The sequence below is a fragment of the Hylobates moloch genome, unplaced genomic scaffold, assembly GCF_009828535.3.
Source record: "Hylobates moloch isolate HMO894 unplaced genomic scaffold, HMol_V3 SCAFFOLD_1, whole genome shotgun sequence".
NCBI classification, from domain to species: domain Eukaryota; kingdom Metazoa; phylum Chordata; class Mammalia; order Primates; family Hylobatidae; genus Hylobates; species Hylobates moloch.
Genome location: NW_026652276.1, coordinates 100,516,868 through 100,542,899, shown reverse-complemented (window position 1 = coordinate 100,542,899; position 26,032 = coordinate 100,516,868). Strand labels below are relative to the sequence as shown.

The 26,032-nt window shown below is 52.6% G+C and overlaps 1 protein-coding gene across 2 annotated transcripts in view; it reads right to left on the bottom strand.

Annotated features, from left to right (window-relative positions):
• COL26A1 (collagen type XXVI alpha 1 chain) overlaps nt 1–26,032 on the bottom strand; it is a 553,406-nt gene that overhangs the window by 18,105 nt on the left and 509,269 nt on the right. For both annotated transcript variants that reach the window (XM_032756112.2, XM_032756113.2), the window contains exons 4-5: nt 7,935–7,996; nt 786–942 (exon numbers count right to left, since the gene is read on the bottom strand). In XM_032756112.2, the coding sequence (XP_032612003.1) occupies nt 786–942; nt 7,935–7,996 (219 nt within the window). The remainder of the gene's footprint in view (nt 1–785; nt 943–7,934; nt 7,997–26,032) is intronic.

Here is a 26,032-nt window from a genome sequence, read left to right as displayed (position 1 = left end):
CCCCTGTCTTCCAGGCTGGAGTGCAGTGGCATGATCTTGGCTCATTACAACCTCCACCTCCCCAGCTCAAGCAATTATCATGCCTCAGCCTCAGGAGTAGCTGGGATTAATCATGCTGGGCTAATTTTTGTATTTTCAGTAGAAACAGGGGTTTCATCATGTTGTCCAGGTTGGTCTCGAACTCCTGACCTCAAGTGATCCACCTGCCTTGACCTTCCAAAGTGCTAGGATTACAAGCATGAGTGAGCCACTACGCCTGGCCAGATGGTCTACTTTTTTTTTTTTTTTTTTTTTTTTAGACAGAGTTTTGCTCTTGTCCCCCAGGCTGGAGTGCAGTGGCGTGATCTTGGCTCACTGCAACCTCCACCTTCCAGGTTCAAGCGATTCTCCTGCCTCGGCCTCCTGAGTAGCTGGGATTATAGGCACCCACCTCCACGCCTGGCTAACTTTTGTATTTTTAGTAGAGACAGGGTTTCACCATGTTGGCCAGGCTGGTCTCGAACTCCTGACCTCAAATGATCCACCCTTCTCGGCCTCCCAGTGTTGGGATTACAGGCATGAGCCACTGCGCCCAGTCAGATCGCCTACTTCTTAAGAGAAACTAGAAATCCTGGCTTTTAGGTGAAATCCCCCAGTTTTCAACTGTTAGCTTAATTTTTCAAAATGCCACGTGGCATGTCAGAACTAGAGTGTTTAGTGTGTGGCCTCTCTAGGGAGGCCCTGGGAGGCTGTGCCCGAGGCCCCTTCGGCTGCCCCAGCCTGTGCTCTCTGCAGCCCTCACTCACCGGCTGGGCCCGTGGGCCTTCTCTGTCGCGGCCCAGGGTGAGCGAGAGGGATGGCGTCGGGGAGGAAGTCCTCATTCCAGGTCGGCGGAGTGCTCTCGGGGGCCGGCAGGTCGTTGTCCGGGCTGGAGGGCTGTTCTGCTGCTTCTAGCAGGAGGACCTGGGCCAAAGGAGATAGAGAATCAGGTCCCAGTTGGGCCTGACACACAGGGACACGTGTGACACGCAGGGACATGCATGTGCACCCCATGAGACCTGCAGCTGTCCACGCTGTGTGTGCCCCGTCACGCTCCTTAGTGGGAGAACCTCACTCGTGGCCCAGGTTCCCTCCATCCCAGCCCTCTCCTCCTTCTCACATCTGGAAAGTCTTTCTGGACCCTCAGGTTCAAGCAGTGCCCTTCAGACACCGTCAAAGTCCCTGTGCTGGCTGGGAGTGGTGGCTCATGCCTGCAATCCCAGCACTTTGAGAGGCTGAGGCTGGAGGATCACTTGAGGCCAGGAGTTTGAGGCCAGCCTGGGCAACACAGTGAGACCCCCATCTCTACAAAAAATAAAGAAAATTAGCCGGGCGTGGTGGCACACGCCTGCAGTCCCAGTTACTCACGAAGCTGAGCCCAGGAGTTCAAGGCTACAGTGAGTTATGACTGTGCCACTGCGCTCTAGCCTGGGCGACAGATCGAGACCACATCTACAAAAAAAGAGAGAGAGAGAGAGAAAAAAGCACACACACACACACACACACACACACACACACACACAGAAAAGGAAGGGAAGAAAGGGAGGGAGGAGAGTGGAAGGGTGGGTATAAGTAGGCCCCTTGTGGCACATGACCTTTAGAAGGCTTTCTGGAAAAACAAAAGTGGCCACGATTGCTTGGGACCAGCCTGCAATGCGGGCCCATCTGTCCCTCCTTGAGGGAGGCAGGAGTCAAAGGTGGCTGAGACCCAGATCCTAGGACCAGGAGACTTTCTCCTTCCTTTAAACGACTTGAGAGCCAGGACTCGGAGGCCCCATGAGTCTCTGCTGTCCCCGAAGAGGCCGGCAGGGGGCGCTGTGTGCCAGAAATAGGCTCAGGGTGGGCGGAGATCCCTGCTGGGAACCTGGGTGGGTCCTGGGGCCGGAGGGCGTGAGGGACCTGCTGGGTTGAGCTGAGGGTCCGTGGCGCACAGGCAGATGATCTCCCTCAGTAGCCCCCTCACCAGTTCTGCAGTGCCCCTGGGCCTGGGGAACAGTCCTGGGATCCCTGGGCAGTGTCCCGGCCAGTCTGCCAGGCCACAATGACATCATCAGGGCCACTGCCCCCAAAAGCCGTGGCCTGGTTTTCTTGGCCCCACGCCCACGGCTGCCCACTCGGGTGAGCTCATGCCTGGACAGAAATGGGATCAGTTTCTCCAGGTCAGACACAGCCAGGCCAGGAGGGCTGAGACGTTGGCCAGGGCAGATTCCAACCAGGGCCCCTCTGCCCAGGTCGGCAGTCTCTGTGGGCAGGGGTGTCCCAGTGGGAGGTGCCCCATGAAGGAGAGAGCTAGGCCTTTTGTACTGGCTGGCAGGTCACTTTGGCCCAGTGGCCTGCTCTGGGCTCCTCCCCGGCAGGTGCGTCTCCAGGGTGCACTAAGCGGCTGCTCAGGGCTCTGACCCTGCACCCAGGGTTCTAGCTGGGCCCCCTGGGCTCAGGCCCTGCTGTGGGCTGCAGAACGGGCTCCCCCTCCACCCCTCTATGGGACACAGCCCTCTGATGGCCGGGATGCCTGGCCCAGGGCCCCTTGACCCCCCAGGGCCAATTCTTTCAGCCCCTCCCCTTTCTGGTCCTTAGAAGGGTCCATGAAACTGGGAGGGTCACTACGGAGACATCACAAATGAGGTGGAGACAGGGGCTCAGAGACTGCAAGTGACTTGCCTGAAATCACCCAGCAAATGGGCGGTGAGGCCGGGGCCCCAAGTGGTGCCTCATCCACCAAACCACAGTTTATCCTCCCAACAGCTCTGCCTCAACCCTGGCTGAGCTTCGTGGAGGCACAGAGAGCAGGGGCGGCTGGCGCAGATCACACAGCAGTGAAGGGTGGACCCCATTCTCCTGAATCTCCGGGAGGAGGGAAGGGTTCCGATTCCTGCCCCAGCCGCTAGCACCCCTGGAGAAGTTGACGGGCCACAGCCAAGGTTAGGGGCTCTGGAGAGGAGCAAGAAGACTGTGGCTGTCAGGTCACGTGATGGAAGGGACAGCCAGCGCAGGGGATTTGGAGGAGCGTCAGGCCCTGGTGCTCCTGGGGCTGGGGGCAGGAGGTGGGGTGAAGGTTGGAGTGTGTCTCCCCTTTCAGGCCTGGCTGCTGGGTATAGTAGAAATGCACCCAGTTGAACAAGGGCACAGGAGAGGGGCAGGCTTGGGAGTGAAGGTGATAAGTTGGGGGGGTTGGGTTGCAGTATCCCGCGGGGACCTCAGATGGCCATATTTAACAGGGGGTGGTCCCAAGGGCTGGGAAGTGGAGGTAGGGGACCATGAGAGGAGGTGGGGATGGTGGGGGGAGGCTAGGGTGGAGGAGGAGGGAGCAGGGTGGAGCCTGGAGAGATCTGGGGAAGGGTCCCGCCTTGGGCTCCTACAGGCATCCCCTAGTGTTCCCCATTCTGGGCAAAGCTCTGGCTTCCCCCAAAGTGACCTGCCAGCCAGTACAAAAGGCCTAGCTCTCTCCTTCATGGGGCACCTCCCACTGGGACACCCCTGCCCACAGAGACTGCCGACCTGGGCAGAGGGGCCCTGGTTGGAATCTGCCCTGGCCAACGTCTCAGCCCTCCTGGCCTGGCTGTGTCTGACCTGGAGAAACTGATCCCATTTCTGTCCAGGCATGAGCTCACCCGAGTGGGCAGCCGTGGGCGTGGGGCCAAGAAAACCAGGCCACGGCTTTTGGGGGCAGTGGCCCTGATGATGTCACTGTGGCCTGGCAGACTGGCCGGGACACTGCCCTCTGCACCAGAGACTGCTGGGACTCTGAGGCTTCTGTGACTCTCGTGTACTGTTTGTGGTCCATGAGGTCAGAGAGTAAAGCCCAGGGCAGGAGAGGGGAGGGCAGGCAGGAATCTTCCCTGGTACCCTGCTGGCCTTCTGCCTGCCAGCCTGTTCCAGGAACAGAGGGTGGCAGAAATCCTGGACCAGCTTCTAGGTCTGCACCAGTGGGAGAGCAGATGGAGCGGACTCTGTGGGTTGGCTGGCCCCCAGTGCCCCTTCTTCCCTTGCTCCAGAACTCCCTCTTGTGACTCTGTGCATGTGGCCCAAGAAAGGAATCAGGACCAGCTTGAGCCAGGCAGAGCCATCCCTTTCTGTTTGGCCAGGTACTCAGTTTCCCAGCTCCCTTGCAACCAGAAGGTGGTCACATTGCCCCAGCACAGGCTCATGAAACATAAGGAGTCTGGGTGCTTCACCTCACCCTTCACTTCCTGCCTTTACATACAAGGTGAGGATGTGATGCCTGGAGCTGCAGCAGCCACTTTGTTATCATGAGGCATCAACCAGCTCGCTAAGAAGTCAGCGAAGAGCCTGGCTTCCTTGGACACCAAACCAATCCTGAGACCACCCCTGATCCTGGACTTCTTGTGGAATAAACGATAAATGTCCTTATGGAATAAGCTACCATTGGCCAGGTTTCTCTCATTTGCCTCCTTCCCGACATACCAAAGCAGACTTCTTGTCTAAGGGAGCAGAAGCCCCAGTGTCCAGGCTCTGGGTTGCTGCTGTTTTATGCAAGCCATCTGATTTCTGCTTCCCTATGTGGGATTTGCCTGCCTGGCTCCTGTTCTGGCTCTGCCTTCACCCTGCTAGGATCCCAGCCTCTGCCCTGGCTGACCCCTAGCCTCTGATCTGAGCTGAAAACCCAGCTCCGTGTCGTGGCTCCTGCAGACTCGCCTGACCTTGGTATGGCCTCTGGTGCTGCTGGGCTGTCTTGGCCACTAGCCCAGCTGGTGTTCCCTTCCCCTCTCCAGGCCGCTGCCTTTCAGGGCCCTCTGATCTGGGCCATCAAAGCTCCCCGTGGGGCCGGGCACAGTGGCTCACGCCTGTAATCTCAACACTGGGAGTCCGAGGCGGGCAGATCACTTGAGGTCAAGAGTTTGAGACCAGCCTGGCCAACATAGTGAAACCTCATCTCTACTAAAAATACAAAAATTAGCCGGATGTGGTGGGGCACACCTGTAATCCCAACTACTCAGAAGGCTGAGGCGGGAGAATCACTTGAACCTGGCCTGGGAGGCGGAGGTTGCAGTGAGCTGAGATCACGCCACCACACTGAGATAACACGAGACCTTGTCTAAAAAAACCTCCTAGAGGCCCTCTCAACATACGTGGGCATGGAGTGGGCAGGTGGGCGGCCAGAAGGTGCTCCAGACAAGACGCGGGAGCTAAGATAGGAGTCTCCCAGCCCCTACTTAGAAATGCAGACAGCTGTCAAAAGGAGGGGGGCTGCCGAGCTACCCCGTCTCTGCACACCCCAGGCCCAAGCTACCAACCCTAGCTCCCCACTCGAGAGCTGCCTGAGCTTCCCCACTCTGGACCAGCCTCAAAATGAAGTGACTCCAATTTCCATTTTCCAGGCCATCCGACTGATCCAGAGGGAAGGGCTGGCCAAGATGGAGTGGAGGAAGGGTGGAAATCCCGGCCTGGGCTCCTCCCACGCACTGCTGTCCCTCCCTCTAGCCCTCGAGGCACACAGAGTGGACACAGTCCTCTCACTCAGGGTCACAGGACAAAGCTCTGCCCCAGGCCTGCTGCTGGAGCCCATGGAGCTGGGGCCCTTGGTGGAGAGGGTGTCAGGGCCGGGAAGGCCACAGGGGGGAATTGCTCATGACAGGAGGATGTGAGCCAGGTGGGTGGGGGACAGCTGGCAATGCGGCCATCCTCCCCTAGAACTGCGACTTTTAACACCCACAATACTGGGCTGAGGCCAGGGCTGCTGCTCTGTGCCAAACCACACAGAGGCTTCCGGTACTAGGAAAATGTCCATCAGGCTGGGCATGGCTCGGGGACCCGCCTTTTCTAAAATCTCAGGTGCCAGAAGCTCACCGGCTCAACATCTTCCCCTATACTCATTCTAGGGGTCCTGGCCCCGGCTCAGCCCATGTGGACACATTTGCTCCCTGGAGCCCTCCACTCCTGCCCCACAAGAGCTCAGACTCCAAGGAGAGCAGCTGGGTCTCTCCCATCCCAGGCCTGTGCCCAGGGGCCTGGGCTGCTGGGAGACCCTGCCCGCCCACGGAAGGGCTGGAGGACAAGGGAAGCCGCGAATGCATGCCATGGGCCCCCCGTCATTGCTCTGCACAGATGTCTCCCGCACATCTGTGTCTGTATCTGTAAGGCGGGAACAGTGACGTGGCTGGCGTAGGTGACAGCACTAATCCTTGACTCCTGGTCAGCATTAGACCATTTCCAAAGCCGGTTCCCACTGCCATCTCCCTGGAGGCTCTCAAAAGCCCTGCAGGGCTGATGCTCTGATCCATTCTACAGATGAGGAGGGGGGGCTCTGAGAGAGTCACCCAGCTGGCAGGTGGTGGTCCCACAAATGTCTGACTCCAAGCCTCACTCACCTGCAACCCCCAGGGCAGAAGTCAGGGCCAAGGGTAATGTGGAGTTGTCAAGGGCTGTGTGTGTTAATGTGTGCACATTTGTGTCATGTGTGTGCGTGTGTGTGTATATGTATGTGTGCCCATGGACACGCATGCCTGTGTGTGTGTATGTATGCCTGAGTACCTGTGCATGTGACCATGGGTATTACGTATGTGTGTCCCTGTTTTTGTGTGTGTGCATGTGTCTGTGTGCACATGTGCAAATGCGTGTGTCTGTATGTGTATATATATACGTGTGTCTCCACATGCACACAGATGTGTGTGCACAGGTGCCTATGTGTGCATGTGTGTGCACACGTATCATGTGGGTATGCATGCGTGTGTGTGTGTGCTCTTCTGGGTGGAGGCACAGCTGACCCTGGCCCTGCTCTCTCCTAGGGGCTCTTGCTGCCTGGGGCTCCAGCCCCACAGTCTCAGGTCCCTGGTCCTCACCCAGCCTGCCTGCCACGTGGCCCTGCTCACACACTCTCTCTGGACAATGCTTCTGCCCCGAGAGACTCCTCGGCTCTGGTGATTCCACCCTTGGTCTGGCCTCCCGGCAGGCAGTGCAGCCACCCCTGCTGTCCCAAGAGGCTTTGTAGATATTTGGAGGCTGCCTCATCCCTCCAGACCTGTCCTCCCCCAGGTCAAGCCCCTCTGGCTAAACACCAGAGCCTGCTTACCAAGCCCTCTGGGTGAGAACGGGGCTTGTCCCCATCGGGGCAGACACTTTTGGCGCCCCACGTGCACCCTTCAGCCCCACCTGACTTTGGCTTTTGCCTGTGGCCACCTGCAACTCTGCCAAGGGCTTTCTCCAGCCACAGGAGCTTGCATGAGCCTGCTGAGACAGAAGTACCCTCGGGGAAGTGTTATCCAGTGAGGGGCAGGAGAGATGCCTGGCTTCATCGCCCTAAGGTGAGCTGGGCCTGAAATGTGCTCAAAACCACCGTCTCCCAGAGGGAGCGTGGGATGGAGCCCCAGGTGCTCCCATAGGTCACCTGCCCATGAACACACCTGTACTGGGCATACCCTTCTGTGCCTCTCTCCCTGCCCAGTGCTGCCTGGGGTCACTGCCAGGTAAATTACTTGTCCTTTACGGATTCCTTCTGCCTCTGGGCTGACTCCACTTAGGAAGTCCTGTTCCTATAGACTGGGCCGAAAGCTGGTCACTTCCCAGCAGTTCCTCCTCCACGGAGTCTTTTGCCATCGGTTCCTCTATGCCCAGCCCCGTTCTGGAGGTGGGAACAGTGGCCCTGGAGGGACAGAGACTCCCTCCTCTTTCCACTGTCTTCTGGGTGTCCAGCCTCCCAGCCCCCGGGTCCTGGGAGCTCAGCACCATTCTGACCTGCCCACAACCAGCCTGCTGCCCGGGACCTCCCAGCCCAAGAAGGCCACCCAGAGCCACCAAGGCCTGAACAGTACCCAGTACCTGGGACCGGCTGTCCAAGCCTGCTTGGAAACCTGGGGCTGGGAATTCCACAGCCACACCCAGTGGTTGCCTGATGCCTCCCTCCACCACCCCAGGTCCCCAGGCAGCTCCCCAGGCCCAGACTCCCCAGCCCAACTGACCTTGGCCTCCAGTGTGGTCAGTCGCTCACTCATGTCACTGAGCCGGGTGCAGTTCATGCATTCTGAAAGAGAAGAGGAACTTATATGAGAGCAGAGTGTAGACCCTAGGAAGAGAGCACCCCAGTCACCAGGATAGCCTCTGGGCAGGCAGGCAAGCAGAGAAATCTCCAGTCATGTTGCCTGGAAAACTCCTGTTCATCCTTCAAAGCCTTACCCTCAGAGCCCCCTCCTCCATGCAGCCTGCTGGACCACTGAGCCTCCTTTCTGAGCACATGCAGTACACTGTACTGTCTGTTTATTCAAACAAGGTGATGCCATGAGCTGGTGAGCACCATGAAGGCAGGGGTGCTCACCACCTTTCTATTTTGTTCACCTACGAATCTCAGTGCCTGGCACAAAGCAGAGACTCAAAAAATATCTGACAATTGATGAACAGATAGTGAGGTGGGCCCCTGACTTCGAGAACCAGAGTCTGGGGAAGGAGTTGGGCTAATAGACACAGGGTGGGAAGGGGATGCCAAAGCCAGTCCAATCAGGGGGACAATCAAGGAGGATGTCCTGGAGGCAGTGGCATCAAAGATGAGACCTGAAGAATGCACAATAGCTGGCCAGGTTCAGCAGAGAGAAGAGCAAATGCATTCTAAAAGAAAAAGAAATGCATTCTGAAAGAGTACATTTTCTGAGGCTGGGAGGGGAGTGAGAACAGGGCAGGTTGGCCAGCTCAGAACACACTTGAGGGCTGCCAAGGCTGGAAAGGTCAAGGAGCTCTAACACCAGGGGACTGGGAAGGGCTGTGGCAGTGTCTGTAGGTCACTGGAGGGTCTTAGGCGGGTGAAATTCAAGGTCAGATTTGCATTTGTAGATGCTCACTCTGGCAGCAGAGTGTGCAGTGGGTGGAAGTGGGAGGGACTGGAGCCCGGAAGGCCAATTAGGAGCCTAGTGATGCTGACCCCGCCCAAGCACACATCTCTCTGGGCTGTAATTATCTTTTTATGTATGTGTCCCCTGAGGCCCGAGACCTGGAGCTCTTTAATGATGAAATAGATGGTTCAAAGCTGTTCTAAAGAGCTTTTATTGCTCTAGAAGTCAGGGGATGCCTAAAGTCTCTCTTTCCTCAGCTCATTTCAAAGCCTGACCCTGCACGGTCCCCATTGCTGTTAAACAGATGCCTAAGAAGTATTTGGGTAACTGAATAGCTCCCACTCAGCGCGCTGGGGCTGACCATGGTCCTGCTTGGGAACGGTGAGAGCTGCAGCCCACGTGCACAGTCCACGGCCCCCCAACACTGTCAGCCTCCCCCTTGTTCTTGGAGATATCCCCATGTTTGTCACCGAATGCAAATCACCTTGAAATGTTCTCTGTCCTTAAAAAAAAAAAAAGGCGATTCCTCTGCAATAGATGTTTGGGGAGAAACCACGGGGGGTGGGGGGGAGTCTCAGGACCCTGGGAATAGGTGGTCGAGGCTGTACCCTCAGGGTGCTCAGTCTCGGGTCAAGAGGGGGCAACACCCTACTCTCTGCTCCTCAGCGACATGTGGCCTAGCAGAGGGCCCCTCTCCCTCCTTCCCTCCCTTCTACCCCTGGCTGGCCCAAGTCAGTGATTTACAAGCATTTGTTAAGGAATAGAACTCTTTCTCCTCCATAAAACCTTGTCAGTACCTCTGATGCATAAAACAGATTGAAGACTGAGGTATAAACACTGAACATTCAAACAACTAGAAGAATATATACAGTTTTCTGACTCTGGGACCAGGCAGGACTTCACCAAAGACACATGATACAGGGATGTGGTTTTCTGGCTAAACATGGTGGATTGAACACAGGTTCCCTTCTGTTTCCTCTCAGGAAAGGGCTGATAAAGAAATAAAAAAGTAGGCCGGGCGCGGCGGCTCACAACTGTAATCCCAGCACTTTGGGAGGCCGAGGCGGGCGGATCACGAGGTCAGGAGATTGAGACCACGGTGAAACCCCGTCTCTACTAAAAATACAAAAGACGATTAGCTAGGCGTGGTGGCGGGTGCCTGTATTTCCAGCTACTCGGGAGACTGAGGCAGGAGAATGGCGTGAACCTGGGAGGCAGAGCTTGCAGTGAGCCGAGATCACGCCACTGCACTCCAGCCTGGGCGACAGAGCGAGACTTTGTCTCAAAAAAAAAAAAAAAAAAAAAGAAATAAAAAAGGTATAAAATCCACAAAGCAAAGGGAAAGGCGGAGGGACCTCTTGGCAGATGAACAATGCAAATACTATTTTGCAAGGTGCACGCAGCCAGGTGCGCCAGCCAGCCTTGCAAACCCAAGGGGGGGATGGAAACTGGGAGCCACTGGCTCTCCTGGGGCTCAAGATGCCCCAGATGGGGCAGGGGAGAGAGTCCTCCCTGGAAACTGGGGCCCACCAAAGAGGAAAGACCCACCGACACTGACATTTGGGGACGTCCTTGATGAAATGGCGGAGTCCCTGAAAGATCAGCCTCCAGGAAGTCCCCAGTCAACAAGGCCCTGGTGTCCAGGGGGCTTTCAGTGCCTGCTTTTTTTTTTTTTTTTAAAGACAGAGTCTCACTCTGTCACCCAGGCTGGAGTATAGTGAGGCAATCTTGCTCACGGCAACCTCTAGCTCCCAGGTTCAAGTGATTCTCTTGCCTCAGCCTCCCGGGTAGCTGGGATTACAGGCACGCACCACCATGCCCGGCTAGTTTTGTATTTTTAGTAGAGATGGGGTTTTACCATGTTGGCCAGGCTGGTCTTGAACTTCTGACCTCGAGTGATCCACCCGCCTCGGCCTCCCAAAGTGCTGGGATTACAGGTGACAGCTACCGCTCCCAGCCTAGTGCCTTCCTCTTAAACTTAGACAACCAATGATTCCTGCACTGCTAAAAGAAGTCCTTAATGGGAAAGGCAGAGATCAAAATAAACAGGGTTCCATTTGTTCACCTATCCACCCAGCTACCCATCCTACACCTCACACTACCCCCCCGGCCTAAACACCCCCATCTACCCACCGATACATTCACCCTGCTCCCCATCTGTCCACCTCCTCTCCTCTACCTCTGATCATCCCTCATCCACCTGAAGGCTCTGTGGATGTTCCTGTGACTGGATGACACTGTGCCAACACTCTAATACTGGTGGAGAGAGGGTCAGGGCTGCACAGACCCGAACGCCTGCCTTCAGGGGTTGTCTACTTGAAAGCAGAGATGCATGACCCCTCTCTAGTAGCTGTGTTCTGTGGGTTGACCAGGATCACTTGGAAAAAGCAAGATGGAACCTAAGTGTCCACCAATGGTGGACTGGATAAAGAAAATGAGGTGCATATACACCATAGAATATTACACAGCCATGAAAAAGAATAAAATCATGTCCTTTGCAGCAACATGGATGCAGCTGGAGGTTGTCATTCTGAGTGAACAAACTCAGAAGCAGAAGATCAAATATTGCATGTTCTCACTTATAAGTAGGAGCTGAACAAGGGGTATACATGGACATAAAGATGGGGTATGAGGATTGAAAAATTACCTATCTGGTACAGTGTTCAACATTTGGGTGATGAGGCTGGGCACAGTGGCTCGTGCCTGTAATCTCAGCACTTTGGGAGGCCAAGGTGAGAGAATCACCTGAGGTCAGGAGTTCGAGACCAGCTTGGCCAGCATGGTGAAACCCCATCTCTACTAAAAATACAAATATTAGCCAGGTGTGGTGGCAGATGCCTATAATCCCAGCTACTCGGGAGGCTGAGGCATGAGGATCACTTGAACCCGGGAGCAGAGGCTGCAGTGAGCCAAGATCAAGCCATCGCACTCCAGCCTGGCCAAGAGAGCAAAACTCCATTTCAAAAATAAAAAACAAAAAATATTTGGGTGATGGGTGCACTACAAGCCCAATCCCTACTATTATGCATGTAACAAACAAGCACATATAACCCCCTGAATCCAACATAAAATAACTTTCTTTTGAGACAGAGTCCTGCTCTGTTGCCTGGGCTGAAGTGCAGTGGTGCAATCTTGGCTCACTGCAAACTTTGCCACCTGGGTTCAAGCGATTCTCCTGCCTCAGCCTCCCAAGTAACTGGGACTACAGTCGTGTGCCACTGTGCCTGGTTAATTTTTGTATTTTTAGTAGAGATAGGGTTTCGCCATGTTGGCCAGGCTGGTCTCGAACTCCTGACCTCAAGTGATCCACCTGGCTTGGCCTCCCAAAGAGCTGAGATGACAGGCGTGAGCCACAGCACCTAGCCTTAAAATAAAATAACATATTTTAAAAAGAAAAGAAGGATGGGTGTGGTGGCTCATGCCTGGAATCCCTGTACTTTGGGAGGTTGAGGTGGGTGGATCGCTTGAGCCCGGGAGTTTGAGATCAGCCTGGTGAACATAATGAGACCCTGTCTGTACAAAAAAATACAAAAGTTAGCCAGGCATGGTGGTGAGTGCCTGTAGTCTCAGCTACTTGGGAGGCTGAGGTGGGAGAATCACTTGAGCCCAGGAGATCGAGACCAGCCTGGGCAACATGGTGAAACCCCTTCTCTACAAAAAATACAAAAATTAGCAGGGTGTTGTGGCATATGCCTGTAGTCCCAGCTACTTAGGAGGCTGAGGCAGGAGGATCACCTTAGTCCAGAAGGTTGAGGCTGCAGTGAGCCATGTTGGCGCCACTGCACTACAGTTTGGGCAACAGAGCCAGACCCTGTCAGAGAGGGGAGGGGAAGGGAGAGGACGGGAGGGGAGAGGAGCGGAGGAGAGGGAAGGGGAGGGGAGGGGAGGGAAAAGCAACTCTCCAGCTCGAGCCACACAGGAAGACACCACCCCACTCTTGGGGCCTGAGGGAAGAGGAGGAGGAGGTGGACATGGGGAAGTTACAAATGACAGCCCTGGCTTGTCCAGGAACTCTGGGCAAACTGCACAATCTGGAGGCTTTTAGGGGCCTTGAGCAGAGCGTTTCAAGGGCCTGAGGCAACAAATAGGATCCCGTGCAGCCGGGAAGGTCAGTGGATAGAGGGGGAGGCCCGGCTCTCGCAAAGACCTATTTCTGGAAATTGTGCTGGGTCTGGGCCCAGTTTGCTCTGGCACCGGGCACCCTGCTTGGCAGGTGAGGGGCAGCTTGGCCAACGGTGGACATGGGGGTTGTGGGGTGAGTCCAGCTCCCCAGCTGTGGTGAGGCCCTAGAGGCCCAGCCAGCTCGGACTCCTCACACCACCCCCATCGCCGGGCAGGCGCTGCAGAACCGGACGGGATTTTCATTCCCTTGGCATCTGTCATCGACAGGCAATTAAAGCATGTTTGTTTAACTTTCTCTGATTATTCACTGGAGGGCTGGAAACATGGAAATGGTGATGGGGGTGCTGACCCTGCCCCCTCCTGGCTCTGTGATCGGAGGAGGCCCTGCCTGAACTACTCTACGATGTGGTCGCTAACCTTCCAGGATTATGAAGTGTCCCATATGCCTGGCCCCTCCGAGAACACACTGGCCCTGGAGCACCTGGGGCCACAGTGCCTTTCCCAGCGTCTAGGACCCATGCAGAAACCAGCGGGGGAAACCTTTGCCAATAGGTGTATGTTGGAAGTGTCGACGTACCAGGCAAACCAGTGTGTGTTTGTGGGTGCACAAGCACATGTGTATGAAAGAGACAGGCTGGGCGTGGTGGCTCACGCCTGTAATCCCAGCACTTTGGGAGGCTGAGGCGGGTGGATCACGAGGTTAAGACATCAAGACCATCCTGGCCAACATGGTGAAACCCTGTCACTACTAAAAATACAAAAAAAAATCAGCTGGACATGGTGGTGCGTGCCTGTAATCCAAGCTACTCGGGAGGCTGAGGCAGGAGAATCGCTTGAACCTGGGAGGCAGAGGTTTCAGTGAGCCGAGATCGTGCCACTGCACTTCAGTCTGGCAATAGAGCTAGACTCCATCTCAAAAAGAGAAAAAAAGAAAAAGAAAACAGAAAGAGACAGACAGAGACATAGAGAGAGAGCAGGCCAGGTGGGGTGGCTCATGCGTGTCATCCCAGCACTTAGGGAGGTCAAGGTGGGAGGATCGCTTGGGCCCAGGAGTTGGAGACCAGTCCGAGCAACATGACAGGACCCCATCTCTAGAAAAAATTTAAAAATTAGCTAGATGTGGTGGCATGTGCCTGTAATCCTACCTACTCAGGAGGCTGAGGTGGGAGGGTTGCTTGAGCCTGGGAGGTGGAGGCTGCAGTGAGTTGTGATTGCTCTACTGCACTCCAGCCTGGGCTGGAGATGCAGTGTCCTTTTGAGACGCTGTCTCGAGAGAGAGAGAGAGAGAGTTGATTGTGTGGTGTGTTCATTGTAAAGAGAACTATAGAGACCTGGGTCTAAGTCAGCCAGGAACTCACCGTGTGGCTTGAGACGCCCTCTCTCTCTCCACACCTCAGTTTTCCCATCTATAAAAGGGGTTTACACTGGATCAGCTCCAGAGGCCTCAGGCTCCGGGACTCTTCACTCTTGCCACCGGTGACCTCCTCCTCGGCCTCTCACTTCCGGCTCTGCCTACCCACAGCAGGACAACAGTTGTCAAGTCCACCTGCCAGCTGCCTTTGGTCAGCACTGCTCCTGGTGATGGCTCTGCTCCCAGAGTTCAGGATCCACCTCCCAAATGAGGCTGGATTCCCAAGGCCTGAGCCCTGAGAGGGGATTTGCAGATAGGGCAGGAGTTGGTTATTGCAGGGAAATGAAAGAGGCAGCTGGAGTCTACTTGGACCACAAGATTCCAGTGGGAGGCAAGGCACATGGATGGTCCTGTCCCCAGAGGCCCAGCTCCCTCTGTGGAGGTCTCAGAGGGGTCTGCAGGCAGAGGGCATGAGCAGGGCGGGTGTCACCAGCAGGCCACCCCAACAAGGGCCCAGTTGGTGGAGATCCTTAAAAATCCATCCAGAAGGCTGGGAGCAGTGGCTTATGCCTATAATCCCAGCACTTTGGGCAGTTGAGGTGGGCAGATCATCTGAGGTTGAGAGTTCAAGACCAGCCTGGCCAACATGGGGAGACCCCATCTCTACTAAAAATACAAAAATTAGCTGGATGTAGTGGCGGGCGCCTATAATCCCAACTACTCGGGAGGCTGAAGCAGGAGAATCGCTTGAACCCAGGAGGCAGAGGTTGCAGTGAGCCAAGATCGCGCCATTGCACTCCAGCCTGGGCAACAAGACTGAAACTCTGTCTCAAAAAAAAAAAAAAAGAAAAAGAAAAAGACAACGCAGTTCTGCTCCAGCTAAAAAGATACCATGGCCAATAGGAGGGCAGCATGGCCCACTGTGGCTGTCCCCAAGGAGAGTGGCTGGATCCCCATTATCAAAATCCCATTGAGAGGTGAGCCAGCAGGGTAGCACTGAGGTGTCAGTGTAAAGGCTGGACTGCCATGTAGGAGAGGGGTCAAAGGAAGAAAGTCTCTACGTTTGGTCACTTTCTAACTTAAGTAAGAATGAAGTGCCAGGCGCGGTGGCTCACGCCTGTAATCCCAGCACTTGGGGGGCCAAGGCGGGCGGATCACGAGGTCAGGAGATCGAGACCATCCTGGCTAACATGGTGAAACCCCATCTCTACTAAAAATACAAAAAATTAGCTGAGCGTGATGGCGGGCACCTGTAGTCCCAGCTACTCAGGAGGCTGAGGCAGGAGAATGGCTTGAACCCAGGAGGCAGAGGTTGTAGAGAGCCGAGATCAAGCCACTGCATTCCAGCCTGGGTGACAGAGTAAGACTCCGTCTCAAAAAAAAAAAAAAAAAGAATGAAGTCGAACTGTGGATACTGAGTGGGAACTACCTCAGCACTCTTGCTCCACCTGGCTCTTAGAAAGCTGGCATCAAGGGCCATGCCATACACTCACAAATCATAAGATTTGTAAGATTCTTCTCTGGGGCACCCATTCTCAATGATATGAAAGCAAGTGCCTGGACCATGACTGGGCATGGACAAAGTCTGTTATAACCCTGGGGGTTCTGTTGACTTGGCTGGCAAAGTCTGTCTTTCTCCCTCTCTTCCTCCACATCCAACCCTTATTCAAGGTGGCTGGGTCTTGCACCATGGCTGGACCACAGGCCAAAGCATTTTCCCCCCAGCCAGATCTAATGAAAAACTACTATTATAGAATTATTAAGTTAGTTTAGCAAGGTGGCTGGAATATGTAAAGACAGTTTACAAAAATCAACCGTATTGCTACATACAAGCAAATAGAAAATGAAATTAAGCGATACCATGTACAAAAGCATCATAAAGTATGAAATTACATAGGACTAAATCTACTGAAAACTATAAAACATCACTGAGAGAAATCAAATAACTAAATAAATGGAAAGATATACTATGTTCATGGATTGGAAGACTCAATATTATAAAGATGTTAATTCTCCCCATCCCAGTAAAAATTGCAGCTGGTATGTTACACTAGTACATCAAACATGTCAGGTCTATACCTCTGGAAACAACAGAGCATTTTCTGGCTGTAGGTGTCTGATAAATTGTCTTGATTTTCCTTTGTAACTCACCTGTATAGAAGGCTTTTCCCCTAGCAGTAGAGGGAACACAGGTGATTAATCATTGATGTCACTGCAATAGTTGTTTTTTTTTTTCTTTGAGACAGAGTCTCATTCTGTCACCCAGGCTGGAGTGCAGTGGTGCCATCTCAGCTCACTGCAACCTCTGCCTCCTGGGTTCAAGCAGCTCTAGTGCCTCAGCCTCCCGAATAGCTGAGATTACAGCTGCCCACCATCATGCTTGGTTAATTTTTTGTATTTTTAGTAGAGACAGGGTTTCACCATGTTGGTCAGGCTGGTCTCAAACTCCTGACCTCAGGTGATCCTCCCAATCCACCTGGGATTATAGGTGTGAGCCACTGCACCCAGTCACAATTGTTGTTTTTGAAAATAAATTTATATATATACATATATCTTCTTCTCAGTTGATCTATAGAGTCAATGCAATCCCACTCAAAATCCCAGTAGACTTTTTTTTCTTTGGTGCAAATTGTCAGATTGATTCCAAAATGTCTATGAAAATACAAAAGTCCAAGACTAGTCAAGGTAGTTTTGAAGAAGAACAAAAGTGGAAGATTTATACTACTAGAATTGAGACCCTGTTACAGAACTATAGTAATTAAGACACTGCATTATTGGTGCAAAGTTAGACAAATAGATACACATTTACACAATCACTGGGCTTATGAAAAAGGTACAAATGCAGTACAGAAGAGAAAGGATAGATATCAATAAATTGTGCTGGTCAACTGCAGATACAAATGGAAAAGAAAAATAAAAGAATCTGACCTCTAATCCACACCACATACGAAAGTCAATTGGGTCATAGATCTAAATGTAAAGGGTAAAACAATACTGCATTTAGAAGAAAACGTAGGTGACTACCTGTATGACCTCAGAATAGAGTTCTTAAGCTGGATGCAAAAAGCATTACCATTTTAAAAAATTGATAAAGTAGACCACATTAAAATTAAGAATTTCTCGGGCCAGGTGCAGTGGCTCACACCTGTAATCTCAGCACTTTGGGAGGCCAAGGCAGGTGGATCACTTGAGGTCAGGAGTTTGAGACCAGCCTGGCCAACATGGTGAAACCCTGTCTCTACTAAAAATACAAAATTAGCCAGACGTGGTGGTGTGTGCCTGTAATCCCAATGACTCGGGAGGCTGAGGCAGGAGAATGGCTTGAACCCAGGAGGCAGAGGTTGCGGTGACCTGAGATTGCACCATTGGATTCCAGCCTGGGCAACAACAGCAACACTCTGTCTCAAAAAAAAAAAAAAAAAAAAGAAGAAGAATTCCTTTTCATCAAAAGACACCATTAAGAAGTATATCACCAACTGGAAGAGGATTCTTAGAATATGTATACGCACAAAATAAGAGCTCCAAATGGCCAATGTTCATATGAAGAGGGGGTCAAGTTCATTTGCCATATCAGGGAAATGGAAATTAGACCACAATGTGATACTCCCACATAGCCACTAGAATGGCTGATATTAAAAAGACTAACTGTTACTCTTTTTTTTTTTTAACCAAGTATTAGAGAGGATGCAGAGCAACTGGAACTCTCATACACTGCGGGTGGGAGTATCAATGGTACAACCACTTTTAAAAACCCTTTGGCAGTCTCTAATAAGGCTGAATATAAGCCCACTCTATGACACAACAACTCCATTCCCAGTATCTCCTCCCTTCTCATGATAATACAAGCCAGGATATAATAAACTTCAGCATCAAACATCTTCCTGATCTCTGTCTTAAGTCCCTGTTACCCCAGTGGAAGCCCCCTTCTCCTTTTTCTAGACCTAGTGGAAATGGGAAATAGTTGCTGGGGGCTGCAGGAGAAGCTGTTCCCAAGCACGGTGAAGAAGCCTCACCAGATGGCTGATTTTGATCTTAGACTTCTCAGCCACCAGAGCTGTGAGGAAATAAACTTCTGTTCCTTATAAATTACCCAGTGTCCAATATTTTGTTCTAGTAGCACAAAACAGACTGAGACAGATGGATACACTAAAAGTTATCCCATCCAGAGGGCTAAGTGCTGTAAGCCAGTTGGGCACAGGTAGACGGCAATTGGTGAGAAGGTGGGTGCCTAAGTTCCCTTGGAGTGGTCAAGGAAGGCTTCCTGGAGGAAGTGGTGCTTAATTAGGAGCCAGCTGACCAATGCAGGTGTGAGGGAGGGTTGGGAGCCACTTCTAGATGAGAGAACAAGACAGGCACGAAATTCATTCACAAAATGAATAAATATGTTCACCGAAAGGCATGCACAAGAATGTTCATGGCAGCATTGCTCAGAATAACCCAAAATTAGAAACAACCCAAATTCCTATTAATGGCCAACTGGATAAATAAATTGAATATTCACAAAACGAAATACAACACAGTCATAACAGTAGGCAAACCACATGCAACAGTGTGGACAAGTCTCACAGAACATGTCAGGTGAAGGAGGACAGACTCAAACAAGTACCTACTGTCTGATTCCATTTATCTGAAGTTCAGAAGCAAGCAGAAGAGTCTAAGGTGCTGGAATTCAGGTGAGTGGTTACCCGTGGGGAGAGTCACGATTGAAAGAGGCAAGAAGAGGGCTTCCAAGGTCATGAGAACGTTCCTTGTTAATGTGGGTGCTGGTTACATAGGCATGACCAGTTTGTAATAAACATGCCAAAGTGTTCTCTTAATTGTCCTAAAATGCCAATCCAACCTTGTCACCCTATGTGCTGCTGCTGTGGCCTACTTGCCATGCTCTGTGCACCTCTTGCTCTCCTAAGCTTTTACCAGTCTTGTACTCTCATCTAGAAATGGCTCCCAACCCTCCCTCACACCTGCACTGGTCAGCTAGCACCAACTCTTTCAGGAAGCCTTCCTTGACCACCCCAAGGGGACTTAGGCACCCACCTTCCCACCAATTGCCATGCACCCTGTAAACAACTGGCTTACAGAATTTAGCACCCTGGATGGGATCACTTTTTGTATATCCACCTGTCTCAGTCTATTTTGCATTATGAGAACCAAATACCGGAGATTGGGTAATATGGTTTGGCTCTGTGTCCCCACCCAAATCTCATCTCGAACTGTAATCCCCATGTATCAAGGGAGGGACACGGTGGGAGGTGATTGGATCATGAGGGTGGTCTCCCCGTGCTGTTTCTGTGATAGTGAAGGAGTTCTCATGAGATCTGATGGTTTAAAAAGTGGCAGTTTCCCCTGCACACATTCTCTCTCCTGCTGCCTTGTGAAGACATGCCTTGCTTCCCCTTTGCCTTCCACCATGATTGTAAGTTTTCTGAGGCCTCCCCAGCCATGTAGAATTGTGAGTCAGTTGGGCCTCTTTTCTTCGTCAATTACCCAGTCTGAGGTAGTATCTTTATAGCAGTGTGAAGATGGGCTAATACACTAGGTAATTTATAAAGAACACAAGTTTATTTCCTCACAGCTCTGGGGACTGGGAAGTCCAAGATCAAGATCAGCCATCTGGTGAGGCTTCCTTACCGTGCATGGGAACTGCTTCTCCCTGCAGCCCCCAGCAGCTGTTTCCCATTTCCACTAAGTCCAGAAAAAACATTAAGGGGCTTATAGAGAGAGTCAGGGCCCTGCTGCTGGGGAAGGAGCATGAGAGGGAAGCAAAAGGAAGACCACTCCACATGTCCCCCTGCTGGAGCAAAAACATGCAGGAACACGGGTGTGTGTGTGTGTGTATGTGTGTATGTGAGTGTGTGTGTGCTTGTCTGTCTACCTGGTTCTCTTCCTCCCACCTTTGCCTCCTGAGTTGCTGGGAGTACAGGTGTGCACCACCATGCCCAGCTAATTTTTAAATTTTTTTTTGTAGAGACGAAGTCTCACTATGTTGCCCAGGCTGGTCGTGTCTCCTGGCCGCAAGCAATCCTCCCACCTCGGCCTCCCAAAGTGTAGGGATTACAGGTATGAGCCATTGCACCTGGACAGTTCTTAAATGAGTCTCTCTCCTAAATGATTTGGCTATAAAAGGCTCTGCTCTCAGGAGGCTGGGAGGGTCCCCAAGGATCCCGTGTTCTGCATCGTCTCTGGCTGAGCTGCCCTGCCTGCCCCAGGCAGGTGTTGGGTGGGCTTGACTCAAGAGCGTACCCTGAGACCTTCAGACCCCATCTTCAGCTTATGATGCTCCGGGGGGACTTCTGGAAGTAGCAGTGGTGGTCTCTACTCAGCATGCACGCAGAGAGCTTGTCCCTTCCTGCACATCCTCCCTGGATAAACAGCTGGGACTAAAGATAAGGGCCCTCCCTGCAGGCTGAGGGTAAATATCTGGACCAGGCAATAGACCAGGGGATTATTGCCCGATTTTATTGTGGAGGAAACCTGAGGGCCACTGAGAGGGAGCAGATGAGCTGAAATGGAACCAGGGCATCTGGCTGCTCATCCTGTAGCCCTACCTGGACCGGAGGGCCTGGGATGCTTCACAGGGGATGACATTTCACCATGGAAGCTTGAGAACGAGCCGCCGTGATGTGATCCATCTGCTCTCAGCAAGCAAAACTCAGCTCCTTTTCCCGAGGAGAGAGGAGGGAATACTGGACGCCCAGATGACGTGACTTCTGGCTCCAGTAGTTACTGACTCAGAATGACGAGTTTGAACGGGCTTTAAAAGAGTGTCCAGGTGGTCCCTGCCTCTGATCTATGGGTGGCTGAGGCACAGAGAGGGCTGTGCTCTGCCTGAGGATGCACAGGGCAGTTCCCAGTGCCTGAACCCGCTCCCCGTTCAGTGCCCCCCAGCCGGTAGTGGCTGAGTGGGATCTCAGAGGGTGCACACGCACAGAGTAGGAAGCCTGTCCCCTGGCCTCAGCAGCCTGTGCAGGGTGGCAGGGAGCCACCAGCAGGGCCCAGCAGCCTCTCCCTCTGCAGCCTCCTAATGCTCATTTTGGTTCCTTTTGTTGGAGAGGCTGAGGCAGGATGATCGCTTGAGCCCAGAAGTTGGAGGCTGCAGTGAGCTATGATGGCACCACTGCACTCCAGCCTGGGCCACAGAGCGAGACCCTGTCTCTAGGGGAAAAACAAAAAAAAAGAATTTGTGGCTCCTGATTGCTTTGGCCACCTTGGAAACCTCAGGAGTCAGTGAGTTAGAATTGTAACATCTGGGAGAGCTCCCGAAAAGGTGCATGAGCATTAGTGCCTGGATGCTGACACCTCCTGGGGCCATGTCTGTACCTGTGTCACCTGCCAGACAGATTACCTGGAGATGAGTTTAGCTCATCTCTTCAGGTGTAACAGGTCATGGCAGTTCTGTCTGATTAAATTAATATATTAATTTATCAGCAGCACTGTTCCATAGACCAGCTTTCCTTCAGACCAGCCACAAATGGGAGATGTCCCCAGAATCAACGGTGTGACTAAGGAGGGACAAGAATCTTTCAGGATCAAGTACTTCTTGGCCCTCCATTGGGGATGGATTGGGGTCCCCACAGCTGGGGATGCTTGAAGGCAGCTGGGTTACAACGTCCTCAGTGGAGGGATTTCAAGGCTTCCAGGAATGTCCCTCAGGACTTGACGGGGATTTCATTGCAACAAAAATAAGTGATCAGTCCCAGCAGTTTGGGGGAGCAAGGATACCAGGAGAGGGGAACATCACTGTACATGTTTATCTTGCCGGTTTCAGCGATTCAATTGCTTCTCTTGGGTGGATTTCTGAGGATCGCATTGTTCATCTGAAGTTATTGCTTCAAGTGCTCTAACCCTTTTTTCCTCATCCAGAAAGAAATCATAAATAACTCCAGGGCCCCGCAAAGCTGGCAGCTGGCCCCGCCTGGGCCTGAAAGATGACACCAAGTGCAGGGGGAGACGGACTCTGTGGTTCCTGACCCACTTGGACACGGGGAGTTGGCGCTGCCTTTGCTCTTCATCACTGGGAAAGAATTCGTCTTAATGGTGCTCCAAGCCCAAGGTCAAGGTTCAAAGGGTCATGAAACAAAGCTGGCAGCCTTGGAGCCTCCAGGCTGTGGTGGGGTGGGAAGCGGCCTGACACTGCCAGGCACTCTGAACCCCAGAGAGCTGAGGGGCACCCACAGCCTTGGGACTAGGTGAGGCCTCATCTTCCTGTAGCACCCACTGGTCGAGGCTCAGGACGAGGCAATCACCTCTCAAGGAACAGACAAGTTTCCGAAAATACAGCAAGATGAGGGCAAGGTTCTCTGGCCATTGGGGCTTTCAGAGAGAAATGGCAGCAGAGTTTTAAAAACAAAAGACAGGCTGGGTGCAGTGGCTCACACCTGTAATCCCAGTACTTTGGGAGGTAGAGGTGGGAGAATCTCTTGAGCCCAGGAGTTCAAGACTAGCCTAAGCAGCTTAGCAAGACATTGTCTCTAAAAGTTTTTTAGAACAAGCTAGGCCTGGGTGATGCATGCCTGTAGTCCCAGCTACTCAGGAGGCTGAGGTGGGAGGATCGCTTTTGTCCAGGAGTTCGAAGCTGCAGTGAGCTATGATCGCACCACTGCACTCCAGCTTGGGACACAGAGCAAGACCTCGTCTCAAAAAAAAGTGGGGAGAAGGGAAGCTTCTCTGACTGAAGTAGGGGAAGCCCTGGAGCACCCTAACCCTGTCTTCCAGCCCAGCTATCTTCTATCCCCTGGGCTCCAGATGGGCAAGAAATGGTGAAATCATTTCGTTGTGTCCCCACTCAAACCTCATCTTGAATTCCCACATGTTGTGGGAGGGACCCAGTGGGAGCTAATTGAATCATGGGGCAGGTCTTTGTCGTGCCGTTCTCGTGATAGTGAATAAGTCTCGCGAGATCTGATGATTATATAAGGAGGAGTTTCCGTGCACCCTGCACAAGCTCTCTCGTCGCTGGGGAAGCCTCACAATCATGGCGGAAGGCAAGGAGGAGCAAGTCACCTCGCCGTGATTGTGAGGCTCCTCCAGCCATGTGGAGCTGTAAGTCCATTAAACCTCTTTTTTTCTGTAAATTGCCCAATCTTGGGTATGTCTTTATCAGCAACGTGAAAACGGACCAATACAGATGGGCAGGTCTCAGAGCCCCATTGCCCAGGTTCCTAGGCACTCAAGGGAGGAACAGGTGAAGGAGATCCATCTACATCTCTCGGGGATGCTGCGCTCACACGGAAGCTACCTGCTTGGTGGCATTTGGCAGCCTGGGCTCAGCTTCCCCAGGGCAGTGATGTCAGCTCAGGCGGGAGACGGGATGAGTGAAGGAGACAGGAATGGAAGAATCACGGGGCAGGTGAAGGAGACTTGGTCTCAGGGCCAGACTCAGGATCACACCTTTCCTGGCAGGAGGCGGTTGCCATGGTAACCCGAGGAGCACTCAACAAGGCCCCTCCCCTTACCAGGCACAGACCTTCACCAAGGATGAATTTTTTCTTCCACTTGCCTGGCTTTTCCAGCCTGGGAGATCACCCAGACACAATCTGACTCTTTCTTAGGGAGACTTTCTCTGTATTGCTGCCCCGAATAGTTCTTTAAAATGCCTTCGAACAACATGACGGCCTCTGTGCAGGATTTTACAGTGGTTGCCTAATAGCTTAAGGCTTAGTCATCTCTCTGGGCCCTGTCCCTGACACGCTGTGTGACCCTGAGAAAGTTTCTCGGCTCTCTGAACCTCAGTTGTTTGGCCCTTAAGACACGAATGATCAAAGCCGTCTCCTGGGCCCCTGAACTGGTTAGAGAATGTGGGATTAGACTGCATGGCTGAGAAAAGACAGCTGTAATTTGTACTCTTATATTAAAAAGCAAATCTCACCAGGTGCACTAGCTTATGCCTGTAATCACAGCACTTTGGGAGTGGAGGCAGGAGGATCGCTTGAGCCCAGGAGTTTGAGACCAGGTGGGGCAACCTAGTGAGACCCCATCTCTAAAAAAAAAATTAAAACTAGCCATGCATGGTGGTGCGCACCTGTAGTCCCAGCTATTTGAGAGGCTGAAGTGGGAGGATTGCTTGAGCTAAGGAGGTCAAGGCTGCCGTGAGCTATGACTATTGCCACTGCACTCCAGCCTGGGCAACAGAGCAAAACTCTCTTTCTCTCTAAAACAAAACAAAACAAAACAAAAAACAATAAAAAAGCAAATCTCCCATACAGTTGTAAAGACAAGAAGGATCTCAGAATTATCCCACTCAGCCCTTTCTGCATACAGATTAGAAAAGAGATCTGAATGTTAAGTGACTCACGGCCACAGTCACACATTTGAATGGTGGCCAACCCAGGGCTAAAACCAAGTTCACCCTCCCAGGGCAGCAACTCCTTACTTCCTCCCTCAGTTCTTTACACCAAAGTAAGAATTAGTCCTCAGTTCCATAGGGGGCACAATGCGTTACAAAGCATCCCCCTCGCCTTCCAGATGCCTGAGAGGTAGTTCTGTCCCCACAGTGAAGGACAGGAGAGAGATGGCCAAGCCCAGAAAAGGTAAGAGAGGGTCTGGCCGGGTGCAGGGGCTCATGCCTGTAATCCCAGCACTTTGGGAGGCTGAAGCGGGCAGATCAGTGGAGGCCAGAAGTTCAAGACCAGCCTGGGCAACCTCGCAAAACCTTGTCTCTACCAATAATACAAAAATTACCTGGTTGTGGTGGCACACACCTGTAATCCCAGCTACTTGGGAGGCTGAGGCACGAGAATCACTTGAGCCAGGGAGGCAAAGGTTGCAGCAAGCTGAGAGATCAACCCACTGCACTCCAGCCTGGGTGACAGAAAGAGACTCTGCCTCAAAAAAAAAAAAAAAAAAAAAAAAAAAAGCCAGGCATGGTGGCTCATGCCTATAATCCCAGCACTTTGGGAGACCAAGGAGTTTGAGACCAGCCTGGCCAACATGGCAAAACCCCGTCTCTACTAAAAATACAAAAATTAGCTGAGTGTGGTGGTGCACACCTGTAGTCCTAGCTATTCAAGAGGCTGAGGCAGGAGAATCGCTTGAACCGGAAGGTGTAGGTTGCAATGAGCCGATCGCGCCACTGCACTCCAGCCTGGGCAACAGAGTGAGACCTTGTCTCAAAAAATAAATAAATAAATGGTAAGAGAGGGTCTCGAATCCAGCAACACCAATTCCTCCTTGATCAGAGAGGCACCGTCTGTGTGCAGGTTCCAAGAAGGAGACAGAAGACTCTCTGTTCAGGCACTGAGTGAGGCTACTAAATTGGGGCTCCTGTCTGTCTTGTTTATCGGCACCCAGACACTGGTCTGGAGCAACGAGGAAAGCTCCTGCCCCGTGGGCAGAGCTGGCGTCCACACTGGTCTTATCCCAGGCTTCTGGGAGCCCAGCTGGACTCACAAAGGCGCAGATGGGAGGATGTTCAGGCCAGAAGCAAAGCCACTGAAGGAACTGGGGACAACCAGAGGCTGGCCTCAGTGTCTGATGCCTGCTCTCTGCTCACAGCTGGGCTGGAGCGTGGGAGGAGACAGGAAGGGAGCCTAGGCCTCCCCAGTTTAGCCTCTCCGAGCTTTAGGGATATGGTGGTGGCGGATGGGTAGCTGGAGATGCAGAGTCTCTGCAGGGAGGAGACTGTCCAAGTACAAAGGAAGGGCAGCCTGGCCCGGTTACCCCACATCCCCTTTCTCCCTCTCTCCTGCCCCCAAGTTCTGCAGGCTGGGCCCAGATGCTGCAGCCAAAGACACATCTAGCTTTCTGGGAGGGGGGTCCTGACATCAGT